Source organism: Barbatula barbatula (assembly GCF_947034865.1).
Source record: "Barbatula barbatula genome assembly, chromosome: 15".
NCBI classification, from domain to species: Eukaryota; Metazoa; Chordata; class Actinopteri; order Cypriniformes; family Nemacheilidae; genus Barbatula; species Barbatula barbatula.
Window position 1 is genome coordinate 22,610,369 of NC_136778.1, and position 23,220 is coordinate 22,633,588.

The following is a 23,220-nucleotide window of genomic DNA, read 5'->3' on the forward strand; positions in this document are numbered from 1 at the left end:
TCTGCACCTTACCGTAGGTCTTAAAGTGACAGCAGCATGCTTCTGTTTCTGTGTCCTTAATGTTTATCAAACAACAGGAAACAGTTTTGAGCAATTTGAAAAAAATATTTTTTTTTAAATCCTGGTGGGACTGTATAAAAATAAATGATGCACACTTCATCAAAGCACAGCAGTGTGTACAAGTCTGGAGAACTTAAAGGAACAGTTCATTTGTGTTCTGAAAAGGTTTTACGGTTGTGAAACGACATGACAGACTTTACATTTTTTGGCATTATATCCTTTTAAAGGGACCGTTCACCCAAAAATACAAATTCTGTCATAATTTACTCCGAGAATGATATTTGGAAGTATGCTTGCAACCAAACAGTTTTGACTACCACAGTAGAAAACATTTCATTAAACTTTCTGTTGAACACAATAGAAAATATTTTGCAGAATATAGGAAAGCAACCCTTTTTGGGGGACTTTTGACTTTGGTAGTCAATGATGTCCAAAAACAGTTTAATGACCGAGTAGGCTAATTCATGACAGAATTTGTATTTTCAGGTGAACTGTCCCTTTAAAAGGATAGTATGCCAAAAAATGTCAAGTCTGTCATGTAATGTCTGACCCCCCAGAGACAGCAACACAACATACTCTTAAAGCACATCATTAAAATACTCCATGTGCCTACAGTGGTTCAATCTCTATTTTATCAAGTGAGGAGAATGCATTTTGTCCGCAATAAAACAAAAACGACTTCATCTGTCCCGCGTGAGGCCGTCTTAGTCCTGTGTCAGCCACCGTAGTGCTTTGAAGGGGAGCGCTGGAGTGAGCCATTGGTTGCAGTTCACAACCTCACCGCTAGATGCTGCTAAATGTTACCCAATGGTCCTAATTCTGATCTGTTGTTACTGGTTTTGTTTGTTTCTGCTTTTGAACTGTAGTTGTGCTTGAAAGCCAGCACAAATAAAACTGTAAAGATAACATCTATTGATGATGCTCTCTGTTATATTCTGCTCTGTACATTCTGTCTTTATCATCCGCCAGGTGAGAGTCTCACACATCTGATCACTTTCGTAGATGAGTTCACGTCTCACGTCACATGATTTGAGGAACACTGCAGGGAGTTATCTTAGATTCACGTGTGGTTTTGTTTGATTCACAGGTGTGGCTCAGAGGAAAGATTAAGGATTTAGTTGCTCCGTTTTCAACCTTTTTAAGTATTAATTATGTGTTGATGAGTTTTATATATATATATATACAAAAAAGCTCTGAGAATATAAAGCAAGATGACATTTTTATAGTTTTTTTCCACGGCAGTCACTCTCCTGACTCACACAGATATACTACAGATTTCATTAAATGATCACTATGATTTGTTAGGAAGTCATAAAGGTTTAAAAACAAATGCGTGTAAGTTTATTATTGTTAATATTAAATGAAGCTTTCTCTTTAAGTAAGGTGCATTTAATGCATCACAATGTACCTTCAACGTCCTTCAAACCACAGCAGCCTCTTCGGAAATATTGTATTTTTCTTTTCCAGAGAGAGCAGTGTTAAAGTCCATTAAAGAGCAGTTTGTGTTTTTTTTCATACCTCAGGTACAGGTGTTCTCATTCTGTGTCATGACAGCCTGAAGGGAGCTGGTGTGAAATGAAGCTCATCTTCCGCTCGTGCTCTGTGAGTTTCCTCAATGTCTTGTAAAACAGGTCACAAACACTCATCTGTTTCCCCTGACCTGCGCTAACACCTCAGTGATTTATTGAGTGGACATGCGTTCATTTATTTCACAGAGAGCTTTTAGAAACGGCTCTGGAGGATGCAGTGACAGAACATGTGTGTAACTATAACCCGCTGTTAAAGGCCTCGGTTAAACTAGAACGGAGTCGGTGTTAAAGGAATAGTTCACTATAAAAGGAAAATGTCATTGTAATTCACTTATTTACAAGCCGTCCGTGTTTATTTCCTCTGTTGAAAACAAATTGAGGCTTATGAGGAAAGCTTTCCAGGGTTCTTAACCATATAATGGCATCAATGAGGGGCTGTTAAGGTCCAAAGCCAAATATTTATGTTTAAAAAGTATGAAAAAAATAGTTTTCTTGGAAAATGACATTGTTTCGCAAGGCAACGGCCTTATTTATCGGCTGGTGTCGTTTAGAGCCTTTTGCTGTGACATGTGGGTGAGTGAATTATCATGAAAATGTCATTTTATAGTGAACTACAGTGAATAAAAAGAAAATGTGTTTAGTTCTTGATTGAAATGAAAAAGTCTACTTTCTTTGAACTTGAAATTACATTTATGTCTAGAAGAATATTAGGTCTGTACTGTACATACTCAATCTTTTAATGGAGAAAAGTGTTATCAATTTTAAGGATACGCACATGCCAGGCTCAGACACAAAGTACCTTAAACTTGCTGACAAATGTAATATTTGATAAATGTTTCAACGTGTATTTCCGTGGTTTATGGAGAAGTATTTTGTAGATACAATTTTTTGTGAAAAACATTACATTTAAATGTAAACCACCGTTTGAAATGTTGTGATGAAACCGCTCTGCTTTGTTGCGCATATAAAGGGTTTTATTTCGTAATGTGTCCATATAATGACCATCTACCATTTTTAATGCAATAGAAAATAGAGATCTGAAGGATCTTGAGCACAGGCACAGAGCAATACTGCCCACTTGTGGTGAAAAGATGGACTATTCAATTATATGTAATTCAAGTTTGATTGTCAAATGTACAGATGTCAGTGACAGTATGTACCTTGAAAGGCTTAGGCCGTCAAAGAACAAAGTGAGTGGTTTAATTAAAGATAAAAAGATAATGCAGAAATATAAAAATGATTTATAACATAATTCAATGTTTTGGTGGCCGAAATATAAAGGTATTTACAATAAAATGTAATAATTAAATATCGTAATCTTTAATGAATTATAACATCATCTATATTTTAACAATTTTTTTAGAGGCCAATAAAGAAAGATTGAGATACCCTGAGATACCGCGTGTTTCCATATTTCATGATTTGTATTTTTGATATAAATCATTATTATCATTCACTCTTTATGTGTGTCGCAGGGTTTTGCAAATATCTAACCAATAAGTGTTCAAAAGTGCTTGTCAACTTTGCCAACACAATACAAGTTTTTCCAATTCCTGCACAATAGCAGATTTGGACTTCCGAGGTTTTAGAGAAACAGCAACAATGTAAACCAAAGCAAACAATTTGTTATAATTAAATAATCTGAAGGTGTTTATTTGCCACACAATTAAACATGCATGTCTTTCTTTTTCAGATCCTTAAAATAAGATTTTTAAGATAATTTAATGACAATTTGTTGACCCTTATGTCATGTCAGAACTGTATTACTCTTCTTCTTCTGCAGAAGATATTTTGAAGAATGTTGATAAACCACACTGAACCCCATTGACTTCCATTATGAACATCAAACCACTGAGGCATTTCTCAAAAAATATATGATGTTGTGTTCCACTGGAGTAAAATACATGTTATTTTAGGCGAACTGTCCCTTTAAGCAGCAGAACAATACTTGCGAGTGCGCATTTCTGCTCCGCGTGCAAAAACGCAGTTCGCGAACACTGGGCTGTTGTCCTCAGCGTTACTCGTCGTAATTGCATTCGTACTAGTAAAAATTAAATTAGAGAGCTCTATAATTACATTTTTACTAGTAACAATTATGATCAGAGAGCTCTGCAATTGCATTTTTACTGGTAAGAATTGAATTACAGAGCTCTCAAATTTCATACTTTCTAGTAATAATTCAGTTTATAGAGCTCTCTAATTAAATTCTTACTAGTAAATATTTTATTGCAGAGCTCTCTAATTCAATTGTTACTAGTCAAAATACAATTGCAGATCTATTTGGTTCCAATAGAGAGCTCTCTAATTTAATAGTTACAAGTAAAAACTGTATTAGAGAGCTCTGCAATTGTAATTTTTACTAGTAAACACTAAATTAAAGAGCTCTCCCATTTAATTCTCACTAGTTACAATGCGAATAGAATTGCAACTAGAATTGGATATGAGAGCTCTGTAATTAAAAATGAATGGAAGTCAATAGATATATCTAGTAATAATTTAATTATAGAGGTAACTAGTAAATGTTACTAGTAAATATTGAGTTATAGATCTGTGTAATTGTAAATGTTACTAGGAAAATTGAGTTATAGTGCTGTGTAATTGTAAATGTTACTAGGAAAAAAGCAATTATGACGAGTAACGCTGGGAACAATTAAAGCTGATTCGGCTTGCTGTACACACTGGACCAAACTTGTATTTTTGTCGTATTTGTCCTAATAAATGCAACCTCAACTATTTTATTTAAGAACCTCATAAAGCAGCCCCTGTATAGGTGAATAATTGCAGGATCAGCACCACCGCCATGGACAGCACCTGGTAACGTGTAGAAAAGGTTAAACACCTTTAGTCTTCATAGAGACCATGATGCGTCATAGTTGACCCTTAAGAAACTGAGCCTTGTGCTGCAGAAAACGTTTGATGAAGGACTCAGGTTGTTACATTACGAAAAAGAAAACTATTGAAACATTTGAAATAAAATATTCTACAGTGAAAATGAATACAATGCTACCTCAGCAATAAACTGACTCAAATGATTACCCTTAAAATAAAGAATAAAACGATACGAATATAGTCCATTTAACAGCCCAACTTTGTATTTTCTTACACCCATCCTATTGTCTATTTACGCAGATGCTGGGCTCAATATAATCAAATTCTTGAGGGCGTGGGAGCTATTTTCAGAATCGCATGCCAAAATGAAGTGGAAAAGGATAACTGTCGTTTCTGATGTCACAAAGTTGTAATGTATTCGTCTGTTGTTGTAACAAATGTGTCAGACATCGTCGTTTGTTCGCGGATGAAATCCCGTCGGAGGGACAAAGGGTTAAAATAGTGCGCGCGCATGCGCAGCGAGGGGACACTGCAGAACGAGAGGGCTTTACTGACAGAGGCGTCAGTGCTGAGATGGCACGGAATCAACGTGACACTCGATCTCTGCTTACCGAATCGGTTGAATGACATGAATTCGTTTCGCGTATCTCGCGTTTCTCGTGATGAAATGACGCCGTCAGCCTGAATCCCCGTCGTTCTCCGGCGCATCGCGCGATGTCTTCGTCCGGCCGCAATAAAGCCGGCAGAGCCCAGATGGACGACAAGTGTAAGCAGCAGAAATTCATTTCGTTTCTTTTTTATCAAGCGGTGCGGGACCTGAAGCCCGTGTGGATGCTGGAGGACATGCGCACCATGGAGACGTTTTATTGGGAAGAGGACGCCAAGCAGAGAACTTACACCCCGTCCGAGGCGCTGCTGTACGCGATCGTGCACGACCATCAGGCGTACGCGCAATATCTGCTCGGTCACTATTCCGACGAGGCGCTGGCGATGCCGGGCGAGCGCTTCTGCTGCTGTCCGTCATCCGCGCCGCATCTAGCCATGGCCGTGCGCTACGACAGACGCGACATACTCGCTCACATACTGCAAGTGGCGCATCGCTTGCCGAGCCTGCGCTCGTACATGAATCGCGGAGGGTGTTTCCATCTCGAGGACGGCAAGACCCCGCTGCACCTGGCCTGCGAGCTCCTGCGCTCGGACGCCGTCGTGCTGTTGCTAGGCAACGGCGCGTCGCCGCAGGCCGTAGACCACAACGGGATGACGCCGCTCGACGTCATCCTCCAGCAGCTCTGGGACTCCAAAGTCAACACGGGGGCCAAAAAATCCTGCTTGGATAACCTGTTGATGTTTATGCCGGAAACGCGCTTCAAAATGAGGAGCTCGCTGGAGAAAGACCCCACGAGGTGGTCCAAGGTTCTCGGGGAGGACAAACTGAACTACCTCATCGGAAGAGACCCGCCGTCTCTGTTCCTCATCGCTATGCAGAGAATCCTCGCGCTCTTGCCGCCCGATCAGTTCCCCACGAGCCTGGACAAGCTTCCCATTCCAGCCTCTCTGAAACCTCTTCCCAGACCTCTTCAACAGTGCGGCCGTCTCAAAGTGGCCTGAATCTGCGCTTCACCTGTTCTCTTGAACAGGCGCTTGAAGGCTTCTTCGCAGCAGTGCCAATGAAGAACCATGGTTTGGTTCCACAAGGAACATTTGTTTATTCCCTTCAAACACAAGGACCTTTATGCAACAGTACGCTACGGGAGTTCTTGATGGAACCATACGGAGTCCAGCAAGAACCTTTATTTTTAAGAGTGCACCTGAGGAAAAAACGCGGCGTTGACGTGATCTCTCTGTATTATCCACACCTTCACATCTGTTTCAGCATGAATTCTGTGTGTATTTTATGGCATGAAATGTATGACAGAGGAATATTGTCTTCCTGTTGTCCGTTTTACGAATTATTTAAATGCGTAATATATGTCTTGATTTGAACAAAATATGCAAATTGTAAGTTATGAGATATATATATATTTATGAAAGCTGTTATTTATAGACTGTGTGAACACCTCATGAGTGAGTACAGAGGGGTCGGGAGAAATGAAAACAAATCATGATCCAAACTACACAGACTTTCTTTACATTTTATATTTCTGCCGTCTTAAAGGAACCGTTCAACCAAAATAAAAATTCTATCATCATTAATAGACTCTTGTGACCGTTTGTTCAGGGAACACAAAAGAATGTGTCCTGCAGATGAAAGTGTGTGTCGTGTCTGCCTCATGCAGAGAAATGTGCAGGTGAGATAAGATGAACCTGCTCCAGCTGCTCCTCAAGTATGTCACAAAAGCATTTCATTTCACACATGGAATCCATTTCATTTCACTTCCATAATATCAGAATGTCTGCCGTGTAACACGACACGCAAACTTTGTTTTGTTGAAACAGCTTGACATTGTTTTGAATTTATTCACTCATTGGTCATTTTATTTTTGGGCCTTCGCTTGCAAAAATGAACCATGTTTTTGTGGTCAAAGTGTTAATTACTTTCATCAAAACATGGTTTTACTACAATAACCACGGTTTTGCAATATTAACAAAGGTGTTTGGTTTTAACTGAAGGAGAACAATTGTTCATCCAAGAATGAAAAATTTGTCATGAATACAAAGTAGCAAAAATCAAATGGTAGTCAAAGGTGCCACCGAACGGTTTGATTTTCTAAATTCTTCAAAATATCCTCTGTTGTGTTGAGCAGAACAAAAATATATCAGAGCATGAAGTTGAAGAGACAGAAATGATCTCCAGTCAGACCTCTAGATGTCACTGTGTTTCCAGACAGATATCATACAGCAGTGGACAAAGCGATCTTCTGTTTGTGTTGTGTGTCAATCCAGCTTAAATTCACCTCAGAGCTTTTATTTTTATACTCCACATCAACCAACAATCTTCCAATTCTAATGTCAAAATATAACCGTGATCCCTGATCTGTTTTGTTCAATTTTAAATGATACTCTTGAATTTAAATATGTATCTCTAACAAGTCAACTTGTCAACTTTAGCACTTTTTACAATTGTTATTGTTATAAAGCAGCTGTACAAGAAACATATTGACTATAAGCACAACATTTAAAGCACACATTTAAGATTAAGGAGAGAGAAACACAGGTCAAATATTAAACAGACTATAAATTCCTATATGTAATATTAATGAAGTAAAACTATAAAATAAATAAAATGAAGCAGGACGCCTGAGAGCGTAGTGCACGTTAAAGACTGCGAGGAGCTAAACCATGTAGGGCTTTAAAGGCAATACGCCAGATTTTAAAGTTAATGCCATGCTTTATTGTTAATGCTTTATAACCAGTGCAAGGTTGACAGAACCAGGCGAAAATGCTCTTTTATTTGGACGTGTAAGAACTCGAGCTGCCGCATTTTAGACCAGTTGGAGTTTTTGTAATAAGCCTGCAGGGCAACCACCTAATAGTGATTACAGTAATCTAGTCTTGATGTAATGAATGCATGAATTAACTTCTCTGCATCTGATAGTGACGTAGTTTAGATATATTTTTAAGATGGAAAATGCAGTTTTCAGTTGTTGGCGACATGGCTTTCAAATGACATGATTCTTTGCTGATGACGAGGGTTTTTTGGAACATCCGTCAATAGATGAGCAGTATTTATGGTTGTTATAAGTCCAATAAGTAACATACTGAACACACTCAAACTTCACTAGAGATCTTCTTTAAAGTATATTTTAACAAATGTATATGATCTATTATTTATATCACAGCACTGTGAAAAAGATAATAAAGCCTACCAGTGTGATAGAAGAGCAAAGCTTTCCTGTAGCTCAGTGGTTAGAGCATGGCACTAGCATGCCAAGGTTGTATGTTCGATTGCACATGCTGAGAATCAAATGTAAAGGACAGTGCAATTTAAGTCGCTTTGGAAAAAAGCGTCTGCCAAATGTAAAGAGTATCCACCTTGTTTTGGGGTTTATTCTGTGCCCTACCTCACACCGACTTGAGTGTACGTACCCTGCAACCACTTCACAGCACCCTGTATGTTAAAGGAAGTCAAACAATTTTGGGTTGGGCATTGGGCCATCAGATAGCAAAATCTGAAAAAAGATGCCTGCCGTTCATCTCACGTCACTACAAAAAAACAGAACCAGTTTTTCTCTGCACAAACACGCGCTGGTATCGTTCTGCACATTCTCAAATCTCAACATGAAGCTCTTTACTCTTTATCATGGTGTCTGGGTGCTGGGGCTGATGTTGTGCTTGGGTTTGTGGGTTCATTGTGACATTCCGCATGATCTGTCTGGAGCTTACCTGCATGGAGATTTTAACTGTGCAATTTTGTCCTCTATTCACTCAAAAGTCATCAACCTTCACAACCGAAGACGTCCGGAGCCATTCATCTGTTCCGGGTAAGTGTGCACAAACCTTTGTCATATGTACAGTTAAAAGCCAACGTTGATGCTTAGTCTTGTTTATTTTTTTCACTAGTTTTGATCTGGGCTCATACTTAGAATTGTTGGCTGCGATCCACACAATTGAAGAAATCAATGATTCTAAATTTCTTCCGGGAATTAAGTTTGGATATCAAGTCTGTGACCCGTGTGCGTCTCCCACCAAAGCACTGCACTGTCTGGAACATTTACTAGCCATTAACGGATCTCTGCCGGTTCTCTCGGACTTCTCTGATTTCCGCCCATCAATGAAAGCGCTTCTGGGAGAAAGATACTCTGAATTATCTATTGCTGTTGCCAAACTACTCAGTCTGTACATGTTTCCTCAGGTAATTTGTTAACTGCTCCTCCAACTGTACCTTCATTTTAGTGTCATTATTTACCCTCACGTTGTTTCCAACTACAGGAGTCTTTATGCAAGAATCTTTATGCAGGTCTTAGATACAACAACAGTTCATAGCAAACACTTCTGCCAAAGTTCTTGAAGTGGTTTGCAATATGTCTGTTAGCACTGAAAGTAAAAATGAGTGATGCACAGAAGTTTTCTGTCAACAGATCAGCTGTACCTCCTCTACACCAGTCCTCAGCGACAAACTGCGGTACCCTTCTTTCATGCGTGTCGTTCCAAGTGATGTCCACCAGGCTAAGGCGCTGGCTAAGCTCATGGAGAGTTTTTCATGGAGCTGGGTCGGTGTGGTGTACGGAGACGATGACTATGGAAGAGCAGCCCACCAAAGTCTCCGGCAAGAGGCCGAGGGAAAGGTGTGTCTGGATTTTGAGATGGTAATACCGCACTACTTGGACCACGTGGAAATTGACAAGTACATCATAGATGTTGTCAACACTATAAAAGCTTCTTCTGCCAAGGTTGTGGTTCTCATTCTAAAGGACAAGCTGGTAGCCAAGATTTTTAAAGAGATGATTCAAGCCAACATGAGCAGAATTTGGATCGCAAGTGACGCCTGGTCCATGTACAGACCCTTGGCGAAGATGCCGGACATAAATAAAGTGGGGGACATTTTGGGCTTCTCTTTCATCATGGGAAATATACCAGGGTTTGAGGATTATTTGAAAAACCCCAGGCCATCACCAGGAGCAAAGAATGTCTTCATAGAGGTGTACAAGGAGTTGAGACGGAACTGCTCCACCTCGCCTCTGAACTGTAGTGTAGGTGATCTGCTGGACGTTATGGACCTGAGGGATGTTTACAGTCGGAGAGTGGCGGTATACGCTATAGCTCACGGCCTCAAAAAACTCCTGAAATGTAACGAGACCGCCTGCCCTGGAAATATAGACTTTCCACCTTGGCAGGTACGATTTAATTAAGTGACGACATAATAAAATATGATGTTCTGTTGTGTTTGTATATTAGATTGACTCATTTAAAGTCTAACAAAGAGAGCATTTCCAGTTTTTCGGGGACAAGGGGTTTTCCATTCATTCCTTGTTTGCCCTGCTAGTGTTGCTAAGTTGGCAACTCTTTTACTAGATCTAGTGACTTTTGAGAAGAAGTGCATAACGACACACATAGTGTCTTTTTGGTTAAAGCTTAGCTTTCATTTAGAGGGACAATGTCGCCAATAGTGCCCCACGAGCATGTCAGAACTACGTAAAAACTATGTGAAGACTACACAATGATGTCACAGATATGTTAATTAGCATGTGACCTCATTCAACGCTACAGTTCCACAAAATCCAAGCGGAAACACTGATTATAGATTTCTTCACAATTACAGCAAACATTTCAAATGTAGTAATAGTGTATTCAAAATGTTTAATATCTTTCTTTTGGAGCTTGTGGAAAGCATTCGCAGTGTGACTTTCACACTCGATGGCATCACTCATTCCTTTGATGAATACGGGGACTTTACGGATGGATATGACCTTATAAGGTGGACGAAAAATAATGATGGTCGAATTATTGAGGTTATTGGACAGTTTATCTTGAAGAAAGGAGAAGTGGAGCTCCGGAGTGAATACCAGGGGATCACAGTGAGTCCTGTCACCCAGTCAGTGTTCTCACCGCGTGTACATCATCACAGATCATTAGATTGTCATCATTGTGTCTTGCAGCTCACACCGTCCAAGTGCTCAGAGTCCTGCCCGCCGGGCACCAGTAAGGGTGTGGTGAACACGGTAAAGTCCTGCTGCTACAACTGCACTGAGTGTCCCGAAGGAACTTACACTAACACATCTGGTATATCACACTTCATTCCCTTTGTCTTCTTTTTGCAGATGTTTTACCTTTTTATCCGTGACTTACTGAATAGATGTGAAATATTGATTCAGGTATTTTGACGATTTGAGAATAGAGCCGTGAAACTAGCAAAGAGACGGTTTGCATAGGACAGTTCATTCCTGATGATTCCTGTCTTTTATTTTTTACAGACGCAGACAGGTGTCATGATTGTCCGAAAGACCAGTGGTCTACAAAGAAACAAACTAAATGCGAGGTTTTCCAGTACACGTATCTCTTTTGGTCTGACGTCTATCCCACCATTCTGTTGGTAGCAACAGCCATAGGCATAACTCTAGTGTTTACTTCATTTATCATTTACTACATTCACAGAGACACAGCGATCATCAAAATGGCCAACATTAAAATGTCTAGTTTTATGTTGCTGGGTCTGATGGTTAGTTTTGTGAGCGTCATCGTGTTTATTGGCAGGCCGAACGATCATCTGTGTCGGGCACAGCAGGCCGTGTACGGCTTTGGTTTCACCCTGTGCGTTTCGAGCATCCTGGTGAAAGCGTACCGCACCTTCCTGGCGTTCATGATCTTTGAGACGAACACAAAGCATCAGCTTAAGAAACTCTATAAGCCTCTTATCAACGTGCTGGTGCTTACCGGCGGTCAGGGAGTCATTCTGTTGTTTTGGCTGATTTTTCAGCCTCCCAAGGAAGAGACTGTGTGGCCTGGACAATCAGGGATGGTAAAGTACATCGTCTGCATTGAGGGTTCCATCGTAGGTTTTGCGGTCATGCACTGTTATATTGCTCTTCTTGCCTTCATTTGTTTCATTCTTGCCTTCAAGGTTAGAAGAGTTCCGCAGGATTTTAATGACACCGGTATCATCATCTTTAGCATGTTGATTCACCTGTTTGTCTGGCTTTGTTTTATTCCCATTTACATTAATAAGAACAAGACTGAACAGCAACACATAGTTCAGGCTTCGGCCGTTCTGGCCTCCAATTACGGCATAATCTTCTGCCATTTTGTCCCTAAGTGCTACATAGTCTTGTGGGATTTGTCTTGGAACTCAAGGTCTGCCATCTTGGGCAGGTTGAGAAGACATACTAGACGAAACATGAGGAACGCAGACATTACTGTGTTGCAGGAAGCAGGTACGGGAGCGGGTCCAGTGGAATCTGCGCAAGCAGTTGGCACAATTTCTAAAGATGCTCTGAGAGCTGTAAAAACTCAAAATACTGGGATATGTATTGAATGAGGACAGAGGCGGTGTAAACTCAACACAGAACAGACACGCGCGAGTGAAAACACATCACTTATTGAGTTTTCTGAAATTGTTATGTTTTACTCAAGATCATTTATAAACCCACAAAGTACATGGTGCTAAGCACCTTTCCTCTTCAAAGACTGCTTTTATAAATATGAAGATTCCCGTGGATTTTTGGGTACGCACACTGTATGATCAAATCCCTGCAGACGTGTATGCTTTATGAATGAGGCCCCTTGTTTCAAACCCTAAAAACAGTGATGTTGGAAATTTGGTGATTTTTATATCGTTTTCATATATTTGATCAAATATCAAATCAGTACACACAGGAAGGGGTTGACTGTGGAATCGATACATTTGGCATATGCTTTAATTCAACGTGATCTACAGTGAATTCAAGCTATACCTTTTTATCAGTACTTGTGTTGTCTAAAGATCGAATGCATGAATAAACCAGCAATTAACCATCAAAGTGATATGAATAGTGTTGCCTTGAACTATATACTGTATATATAAAATGACATTTATGTTATGTTTATGTTAAGGTTATGTAATATTATACAATATTAAGGCTATTTTGGTTATAATGTGTGAATAAGGACGATTTACTCGTTTAGATGTTTTTTCTGCTTTTAAATGTTATTTCTCTTTATTATGACAGCTGGTCTAATACATGAATTTACAGTATATAAGGGTAATTGACAAATATACAGTAAATGTATCATGTGGTGTAAAAAGTTTATAAATATCAATAATGATATACATTTTTGTGTACATTTGTCTAAATGGAATAGTTCTTAAACTTTGTTGGCCTCTTAAACACTGTTTGTAATGCCTGTGGCTCAATGGGTTCTATTTAAATCCCCATTCTCAGTAGATCTCTGGCACATGTCCATATAGGATTACAGTAAGAAGTAAACATCTAGAAACACTCCAGTCACGCCAAATTTGATGTGCACTGCTATGGTTGATTGTTAATAATACACTCAAGATAAGAGCTCATCTCATGACCTGACATGCCAAAGAACATATTAAAAAAATAATAAAAAGTGATATAAACAACTTTTTGCCATATTACTTTTACATATTACATATTACTTTGACCATATTACTTTCATTCCTCTTAGTTGGAGTCACAGATTTACAAAAATGTATATATTGTACTTTATATATGCATATTGTCTACTTCCTTCAATCAGAATTCACATAGGGTAAAAATAAAGAAGACCGGGGCACCAGCCGGGCATCTTATTAGCCTGATGAGCTTACGGGCTTACGCATGCACTAAAGTGTGACCATATGTGTGTGTGGATGAGCTGGTCATTGTCAGTCCTCTTCCTCTGGCTTGTTCTTTGCAGTTCAGGTGTGCAATGAACCTATTGGGCTGCAGTGAATCGCAACAAAACACTGTGAAGTAAGTGTAGAAAACGACGGAATTGGAAGCAAGTTTGATTCAAAAGATTTTAAGGAGATGTTTTTGAGGTATCAAGGAAGCCAGAAGGAGACATTTTTTTTTAAACTTGACAAAAAAACAACAAAAGAAAAGGAATACATATATTTCACCAGCATGGGCTGCTCTCCTTCTAAAGGTCAACTATTTAGCAAAAAAACTCTGCCAACTGCACCGCAAGAACTGCTCTCAAACACGACTTCAGAAGAATCAGCAGAAACAGAGATACAGGACAAAACTATAGACATACAAGGTAAGAGATCCTCAGTAGGTGACGTAGTCTGTGATGCCACTTTCAAAGTCATTGAAGGAGATAGTCCTGAAGAAGATGTGGATGAAGTCCAGAAAGGAGGTTCTCAGGATGGACAGACTACACAAGAGGGGTTGCTAGGGAATTCGAAGAAAGGCACCAAAGAAATAAAGACAAAACTTAAGCAGGGGAAACGAAGGAAGCTCAGAAAACAGAGTTTACGAGAAACTTCATATGTGCAGTCCAAAGCAGAGTTCATATTAAAAGCACAGCAGGCAGCCTGTGCTTACCTGAACCCCAGCATATCCAAATACGAGTCACTATTGGAACTATTGGACCAGGCATCTCAGACCCGCTTAGCTTTACGTAGCACGGTAGCTTCGGTGATCTTAAACTATGAAGAAATCAACCAAGCTTTGGAGGAAATGGCCGCTGAAGGTGAGCAGATGTTGTGGGAACACGGACACTACATGACTTGGCCTTCTTCACTTAAAGACTGTCCACTTATGATAAGCAAACCCAACAATGATCTGAACACTTCTGTGGTTCCTTCTGAAATGATCCAGCAAATGCTTCTTCACTCCACACTAAAGATGATCTCTGTTGGAGACTCTGTGAGATGCCTGGGTGACTCCGCCTTACAAGAACTAGCCGATTACTTTGGTTCCTTGTCTGAGCTGGTAGAAGATAAATTACACGCTAAGCATGCGGCAGAGAGTCGCTTGAAACAGGTCTTGATGCGTGTGGAAGCTGCTGCTCTCAGGAAAGGCAATCCTGATGACTCTGCCCTGCACAGCGAGGACAGTGGCATTGGTGCCGACAATGAGTGTCAGAATGGCTCAGTGCGCTTTCGACGCCATCGCAATAGTTCTGGGTCGAACGTGGGCACAACATCTGTTAGTACCACAAGTAGCTCTCCTGATCAGCAGCTTACAAATGACAATGAAGAAGTTACAGACAATGATGATGATGATGATGATGCAGAAATCGAAGAAGTCAATGCTAAAGATGAGCAGATGACTGACAAGATGCGGGGAGCTATCTGTGGTTCTTCTGAAGCAGATCCTCTTCAAATCAATGACCAAGTCAACAAGAATGTACGGAGGAACACCAGACGACCAAAAACCGCAGATAACAGCTGTCAGGTGAAACAAAAGCACCGCCATTTAAGAGGACCAAAGCGTTCACAATCCACAGGGTGTTTGTGTGGCAAAATGGAAGACTCTGGTCTTAATGAGGAACAGATGATCCCGAGAAACAAACAAACTCTTGAAAGTCAAAACTTTCCTGGGGAGCCTACAGGTCGCATTCGGACGAAGATTAGAAGACATTCATCAGGAGGACAGAATGCAGTCAGGTACTACGGTCTTCAGTACGGTAGCAAAGGGCCTTTTACAGCAACGCGACCTAATTCTCCCCCAGAGTTTACTCCAGAACCCCCTGGCCGACATGCTGTCAAGAGGCTCATTAATACTTTTAGCCAAGGAGTGGAAGGCAATTCCAGACTGGATCAAAGACCATCAAGAGTCAAGAGTAACAAGAAAAGTTGCCTTCCGTTGCTATTACACAGCCCAGGTGCTGTGCCAGCTCTTACCACCAATGGCAGTACCCGTCCACCCAAGCCCAGACTGGCAGACAGAACAGAAAATGTGGATTTAGACAGTCTTCCGCCTCCACCCCCAGAGATGTTGATGGATAATTCATTTGACAAGAGTTTAGGGTTGCCACCTCAGATTGGCACTCAAGGGTCACAGTGTAGACAGCAACATGCTTCAATGCGAAGAGAGACTGTGACCCCCAACAGGGTGAACATGCAACAAGGCTACATCAGTTACTCAGATACTCGTCCGGTGAGACAAGATGCTTCGGTAGGTTCCTGCATTGAACAGGATTACAACAAAATGATTGATCTGGATTCTGAAAGAGAGGCAGCATCCACGTATAACCCGGATTTTACAAAGTCTGTTCACAAGTCAGGCCTGGCTAACGGAAGAACGCGTCGATCTCCACCGCCTCAAGGATGCGATGACCACAATGAGGTTGATGCTACAACTGGTCACCAAAGGTTTGCTCCTCCGACAACTCCACCCATCTCCAGAGGGCGACTTCCACACTTTGGTCCCACCGTGCACCGTGCAGTGTCAAGCCCCTCGTCAACAGTCCTCCCACCGAGTGGAAAGTGGACACCATCCACAACACTAACCCCCTCAAGTATACAAAGATGGGCTGTGACAGAAGAAAATGACCCGTCAGTTTCAAGCTCACAATCGTTTTCTGATACTCGAGCAGTGTTCTGTCAGGACAACCAGTTAGTTCCTCATACATGGACGCCTTCGTGTACTTCTACATTACCACGACCATGGGGAGAACCTGGAAAAAGGAGAATGCCCACTGCTCGTCTTCAACCCATTGATAGGTCATCCCATAGTGAGCAGCAACAATCATTGTCGAATGTCGAGCAAAAACACGATCAGGGCAATGATGACACAATTGATGGGTAAGTGTCACGCTTCCAGTATTATTGATTATTATTCAATTAAAATACATAACCTTACACGTTTTCTGAAAGTCTATTAAAACTTTCCACTTTCAAGCCCTTTTCAAGTTGATGTTTTGCAGTGTTTAACTTCAACATATAGCAAATATAAAGTCTGAATGTTTGTCAGGATACACTGTTTGTTGAAAAAATATACAATATATGCTTTTGGTGTAAAACAATGCAATTGTAGTTTTTGTTCAGGTAAAGCATGGTATGATATACAAACTACCATTGTAAAGCTATATAACTGTAGCTATATGTTTTTCTCTCTGTGATTTGGAAATAATTCCAAGAATTTCCAGGTAAATACGTTTTTTCAGGCAGGCAGGCTTTCAAAACATATACTGTATTGAAGACAGTTAGTTGAAGAATGCTCAGTGGCAGAACCACATTTCTTTTTGATGCCAGCAGGGCTTGTGAAAAGCAGAACTGATGATCTTATCTTTGTGACATTAACATGCTGCTTAGCAGCTGTACAAGATTTGATTTTCTTACATTAGTTAACATGAACTAAAAATGGGAAATACTTCAGCATTCATTCATTCATTCATTCAATGACCTTAGTTAATGGTTATTTCATTCATTAGTCAATTATGTTTTTATTAAAAAAAATAAGTTTAATTTGTTAACATTTGTCAATGGATTGATATGAATAAATACAATGTATGTTCGTGTCAGCTAATGTTTTCGACCATGACCATATTTAAGGTCTTAGCTGGATTAATTTAGGTTTAAACAATTTACATTCCCATTCCACCTTAGCAGACAGCAAACACTTTCATTTTGTTTCTTGTCATCTGACCCTCCAGTAGTTTTTGTAAGGCATCGAGTCAGTAAAGATACTTTTCTTATATATGTAACCCTTTTCTCAACCTTAGTGGTTAATTTAAATGTTTTCCCAAACCAGAAAACCTGGATTCCCGGAAATTGAATGTTGAATTGTCCGGAGATTTGTTTTTTTCCTCTTTTAACAATTAATTCAATACATCAAATAAATCAATACAAAATATTCCAAATAAGGGGAAAAATTCTAAAGATTTATTAATTTGACACTAATATAAACCCCTTTTTTTGTTGTTGAAAAAAAATAAATAAAACCAAAAATAATAGCTGCCCTCTCCTTTAACAATCAAGTATGCAATAGCCTAAACAATCTCTAAGCATTCAATATTTATCACCCTCAAAAAATATATATATATACATACACACTCCTTTCTTATTTCAAGTGAAAAAAAAGAACATACAGCGGATGATTATTGAAAACTTACAATATCTCAATTTACACAATTTTCCAAAATACACTCAGTATCAACACAATGAGTTCGATCGCAGTCTTTAATGAACAAAACACACTCTTTTGGCTAGCCGTTGGGGCCCAATCGTTGGTGCACTTTCAAGGGAACAGATTCAAGGTAACTCAGTACATCAAGAGCGTTTGTCGAGACGAATTCACTTACGTTCCATCCAAGGAAATGACGAAGCAATGAAGTGATCACTTACAGCACGAGCCGCTAAAAGAACAGTCCCGCTGCCGCGGAGCGAAAGTCCAATCTAAATGCTCAACAAGGCAGGTTCCGATGAATCTCGTCCCCCTCCACCACCGTTACGAGTGGTCTGGAAGTGCTTCTTTTGACACCGATGACGCAAACCAACGGCAGAATGGGTTGAAATTATATAAGTAAAACAACACTTTAAACAAACAAAAAACTAATCGAGAGGATGAATGTTCTATCTGTCACTTTGGGCCTGTACTAAGTAGCGAAGTCTCCAAGAATGACGCTCACTTTCTGGAGACCGAGGACATGTGCTGAACTCTTTTCGCCATGTGCGATCTCCTTCCTTCTCTCCACAACGTAACTTAACGCAACTTGCGTACGCAAACTTCAAACAAGCTCAATGCTGATTGGTTAACATTAGTACTCTTCAGTTCAACAGAACACCTTATTCGAGTAAAGGAAAACAGAAAGAATAATAAAGAAACAAAATATTTTGGTACATTTAGTTACATCACAACGCAAACAAAAACAAAATATCAAATGTATTTAAAAATTCTCTGAAATTCCCAAAAATAAGGCATATATAACAAAAATAAAAGAGTCCCTACATATATCTTTTCTAAGTCAACATTTTGATATCGCGTGACAACAATAGAGGAATGAATGGTACCCAAAGAATCCAGTTTTATCAGATGTTCTAAAAGACGGTTTCATCTGATACACACGCCATGCTTAAGCCGCTCTAGGACCCCGAGGGAATCCCGGGGCGAAGTGACGTAGGAAACTTGAATTAAACATTTTGAAATAAAACAACGAAAAACAAAAAGGGATAACAAAAGTAGTCTTCCAATGTACACTGTGAAAAATGTTGCAGAATGCAGCTAGTTGCCAATTTATAGCGAACAGTTTGTTCCAAGATAAACGAACATTAAGCATTAAAAAATCTCTCTTTACAGAAAAAATATGCAAAGCATTATTCAACCTTTTTCTGTAATTGTCTTTTCAAATTTTGGTACCCAGAATGCTTTGCGTGGGGCTGTTCTTTTATAGGTTTTTTCTGTAAAGATAAATACTTTCATTTATCTTTGAACAAACTGTTGCCATCAAATCACATAAATGTAAATCAACAGTAAGTTACTGCTGCCAGTAATGCTGTACTTTCTACGGAAATGTTTTACAGTGTATGTATGCTATCTACAGCAATTATTTGACATTAATTCGATCTGAACCTATTTGAAAGTAGACATTATTACTCCACCACCTGTCAAGTATTCGGTTGAACCAACATGTTTCAAACAATTGATCTCCGGCACTGCGGTCTCGGGAAACAGTCCAATCTATATCATTAATTTCCCCTACAATGCATCAAACTATGATGGTTAAGCAGTGAGTTATGTTGAGTTATGTCATTCATAATAATTGTATTAAATAAACAATTTGTCGAATTTGATTGTAAAACTAATAGGTTGTGTAACTTTGTCACGTTGAAGTTTAGCCAAGTAACGCTTCTTCTACTGGTAACCCAAATTAATACTGACCTACTTTTAACTTGCTGTCTGATGTTATTTACTTGTTATTTCTTTTGTTTGTCATCAGAAATAATCTACAGGGATTCTATTCTTTGCGAACCTGTAGCGGAAATTAAATTTGGGCCACAAATGTGTGCATGCACAGTAACGTTTGTTTATGTTGTTCCTTTAAAACTGTCTATACAAATAGGGGCTGATAGTTATGGAGGGATTATTGGGAAAAAAACATTATGTTTAGTTGAAAATATATCTTAAAATAGTGGTGGTGACCAGGACCGAGTTGTGTTCACCTCTTTATTTTAATCTCATCACATTTGTTAATCTGGGTTAGGATCAGCACAATCCCTGAGATTAGCATCTGTGCCTCTTTATGGCATTCTGCACCCGTCCCCATGCCCTACATAGGCCTACGAATGACATCACTTCTGCTTTTGACACGGTTACAATGGTGCTGATACAGAATAATAAAGATGCATCTGACAGACTTTTAAAAACACCATTTGCAAACACATTTCATTTGAATGTTTTTATCTTTACAGGACAAACACTGTCTCCATATTATCAGAAGACAGCAGGTCTGATCAGGGAGGCACAGACCAAGAGCCATATACTGCTCCTCTGAACACACACAGCCTGTTGGAGGGTGAAGAGATTATAGATAAACTGGATTAACGCCTTTTGTTGGGAAACATTTCCAAATTTAAAGGTCCAGTCAGTAATATAGCGGCAAGGATGCGAATTTCTCCCTTTGGAAACACAACCACGGGTGACAGAACATGGCCAATGACACGCAAGGGGACCTGCGGTGTATGTAGATAGAAATATCTAATTCTAAGGTAATAAAAATATAACGCTTCATTGTGTAAGCTCTTTATACACCTCTGAAGGCATAGCTATGTATATTATATTGCATTTTTATCAATAGATCCTCCCAAAAATGACCCCCTGGACCTTTCAGTCGAGAACACAATGCTTAAAAAAGTCAATCAAAACAATTGTCTGTGGAAATTGAACACTTCCATAACACGCATTCATCATTTTTACATCACCATCTGTGTTTAAAACATAATATTAAAGCTTACTTTATCGTAAGTACATATATATTTACTTGCCATTCACAGCTAAATTATAAATCCTTATATGCTCACTCTGGATCACAGTAAGAAGACAGTTTTCAACACTGTTTATTATATGAATTTGTTTTTATTCAGAGAAAATGTGGATTGCAGCTTAAAGTAAAATTTCTAGACTAAAAAGTATCACGTGTTATTTTTCTTTTGACCAAAATCAATTCTCAAACTCATAACATTGCCTCCAGTTAAGAGTGAAACGCATTGACTTACCACAACTTCCCTTATTCGCTTCCTAGAGTATTATGATTATTGTTTTGTATACCGTATGTCTACATACATATTTAGTTATTTTCAGATTGTTCTCCAGTAATATGTCTCATATATAAACTAGTTCTACCATTTGTATTTTTGTTGTGTTTGAAGAATTGGTCTGCATTTATTTGCACTGAAAATGTTCCTTTGCAGGTCTCTGCATGAAACTATTGTAAAATGTGATGTGATCTTAAAAATAAAGAACATATTAAACATGTACACGCGTTTGACATTGTCACTGTTGTTTTGGACAACTATCCAGTAAGTGTTGTAAAGGGTGTTTCAGTCAGTACAATATAAATCCACACTGCTCCTGGAGTCAGAATATGTCATTTAACGGAGAGAGTTTTACACCTCCGAAGATTTTGAAGAAACGTTGAGTGACACTAACAATTACATTTATCTCTTACATGTGATGTTATCAGACAGGACGGACTGGAACTCAAAAGTATTTTGTAAGATGAGTTTCTTTAGCTTGACTGGATGATTTTAATGTTTGGTTGGTTGCATTTTGAAGTAGAATGTAACTATAGTTACAAACACAACCCATCAGGCACACAAATGTTTATCATTTAAGCTTACTTTATCGTAAATTTGGTCTAAATGGATTGAGTACATAACTCATATTTTTGTTTAGGAATAAATATATTTGATCTCTCGTCCATTCACATGGCCCTACAAAACAACTCCAAAGATTTGTTTCAACAATACTGTACCAAAACAAGACTTTCAGAGCAAGAATAAATCAATGTTAACTGTCCAAAGTTATGTAAATTGTTATTGATCACCTGTTTACTCAAACCATCTCCTCCAAATTTGGCCGGCCGTCTGGATTTCCATGAAGAGACCATCAAATCAAGTGTTGAGATTCTGTTACACAAAATATAGTCCTTGTCTTCAATAACACGGAAGAGCAAATCACATCCTTATGTAGGCATGAAATGGATGTCTTTGACAGTTTTCTCTGTCTTACCTTTAGAGAGGAACTGCGGTATGTACAGTTGGTTTTCGATGATTTGCCATTCGTAATAGAACGGGAGTGAGCCACACAGAATTCTTCAGAAGGTGTGTTCTTCAGAAAATCTCCACACCCGAAATCCAGCATCTTGACTACTTGCGTGTCCTTGACGTCCCGGTGGAAGAGTCTTCTGGTCTTGCAGTGCTTTGATCAGCTGCAGCATCACCCTCTTTGCCGTCTTTTTGTCCATTGTACTGATGCGTCTACAGAACATCTTGAGATCTTGGCACGGATCGGGGTGTTCCAGGATCATCTCGCAATGATTCGGCTGCTCGAACCACTCAACAAGACACATGATGTTGGGACATGATGACACCCAAAAATCATCGAAAGACTTTTTCCTTCATTTTAAACAACACAATGCTATATTGATCATCATGTCACATTGAACAAAGGTCTATTTGGTTTTGTTCGAGAAGTGTTTTATGTGCTCTTGAGTTTGATATTGTGATGTTTAATGCTGAGACATGAATACAAAAGCCCACATGGTGCAAGAGTCTGAATATTGCTGTAGATGTGAAATAAACAGGCTTCCCCACTGTCTCTACCCGCTCTTTAGGGACGTACTTGATGGCAACCTGCAGACCAAAAAAACTATAAAATGAAGATTTCTGTGTCAAAGAACTATGAGTGGGAAAACTGTACTGCGCTTTTTGGTTTTGCTGGGATAAATTCTAAATCAAATCAATAATATAGCAGTGGTTCTCAAACTGGGGGCCTCCAAGATGGATCCAGGTGGGTCACAGTGTCTGTGCCATTTTATGAAATATAGAATTTGATCATAGATTTTATGCCATGAAACATCATAAAAATAAGACCACCAACCAACATAATTGATGTGCAAACTGAATATGTGTTTGGTACAATACAAATTCAAATGTTAAGATTATTAGTCTTCAAAACGTGTTAATTAGACATTCAATTTACATTAAATGTAAGAATAAAATAACCCCAAAAGGTGGTGTAGATCATTAAAGTGAAATAACATCGAAATATTAACATCCATTCTTGTTATGTTACAGAAAAAATACAATGGGTAGTTATAGATTTCATTCAATTGCCGTTAACGTATAATAAAATAACATGAAACTACGTAACACTGAACCTCTATTTATGTGGGTACAGAAGTGACTACGTTGTATATTTCCCACACTATTGCTTCTCAGTGGGACATTTTAGAACCACACAGTGTCATCTAAAGACTGAACAATTTA

At 39.2% G+C, this 23,220-nt stretch overlaps 3 protein-coding genes across 3 annotated transcripts; all 3 read left to right on the plus strand.

Moving 5' to 3' along the window:
- Positions 1-4,988: 4,988 nt before the first annotated feature.
- LOC306904744 (ankyrin repeat domain-containing protein 9) lies at positions 4,989-6,603 on the plus strand. The gene has a single exon (XM_079474801.1). It carries the CDS (start codon positions 5,133-5,135, stop codon positions 6,024-6,026), a length of 894 nt encoding a protein of 297 aa, XP_079330927.1. The 5' UTR covers positions 4,989-5,132; the 3' UTR covers positions 6,027-6,603.
- Positions 6,604-8,624: 2,021 nt separating this feature from the next.
- On the plus strand, positions 8,625-13,372 carry olfcb1 (olfactory receptor C family, b1). The gene is made up of 7 exons (XM_079474767.1): positions 8,625-8,839; positions 8,919-9,210; positions 9,437-10,192; positions 10,676-10,873; positions 10,955-11,078; positions 11,270-12,294; positions 12,447-13,372. The coding sequence occupies exons 1-7, from the start codon at positions 8,637-8,639 to the stop codon at positions 12,489-12,491; spliced, it is 2,643 nt and encodes an 880-aa protein (XP_079330893.1). The 5' UTR covers positions 8,625-8,636; the 3' UTR covers positions 12,492-13,372.
- Positions 13,373-13,652: 280 nt separating this feature from the next.
- pcare2 (photoreceptor cilium actin regulator 2) lies at positions 13,653-21,215 on the plus strand. Its single transcript, XM_079474766.1, has 2 exons — positions 13,653-16,536; positions 20,143-21,215. The coding sequence occupies exons 1-2, from the start codon at positions 13,811-13,813 to the stop codon at positions 20,273-20,275; spliced, it is 2,859 nt and encodes a 952-aa protein (XP_079330892.1). The 5' UTR covers positions 13,653-13,810; the 3' UTR covers positions 20,276-21,215.
- Positions 21,216-23,220: the final 2,005 nt, after the last annotated feature.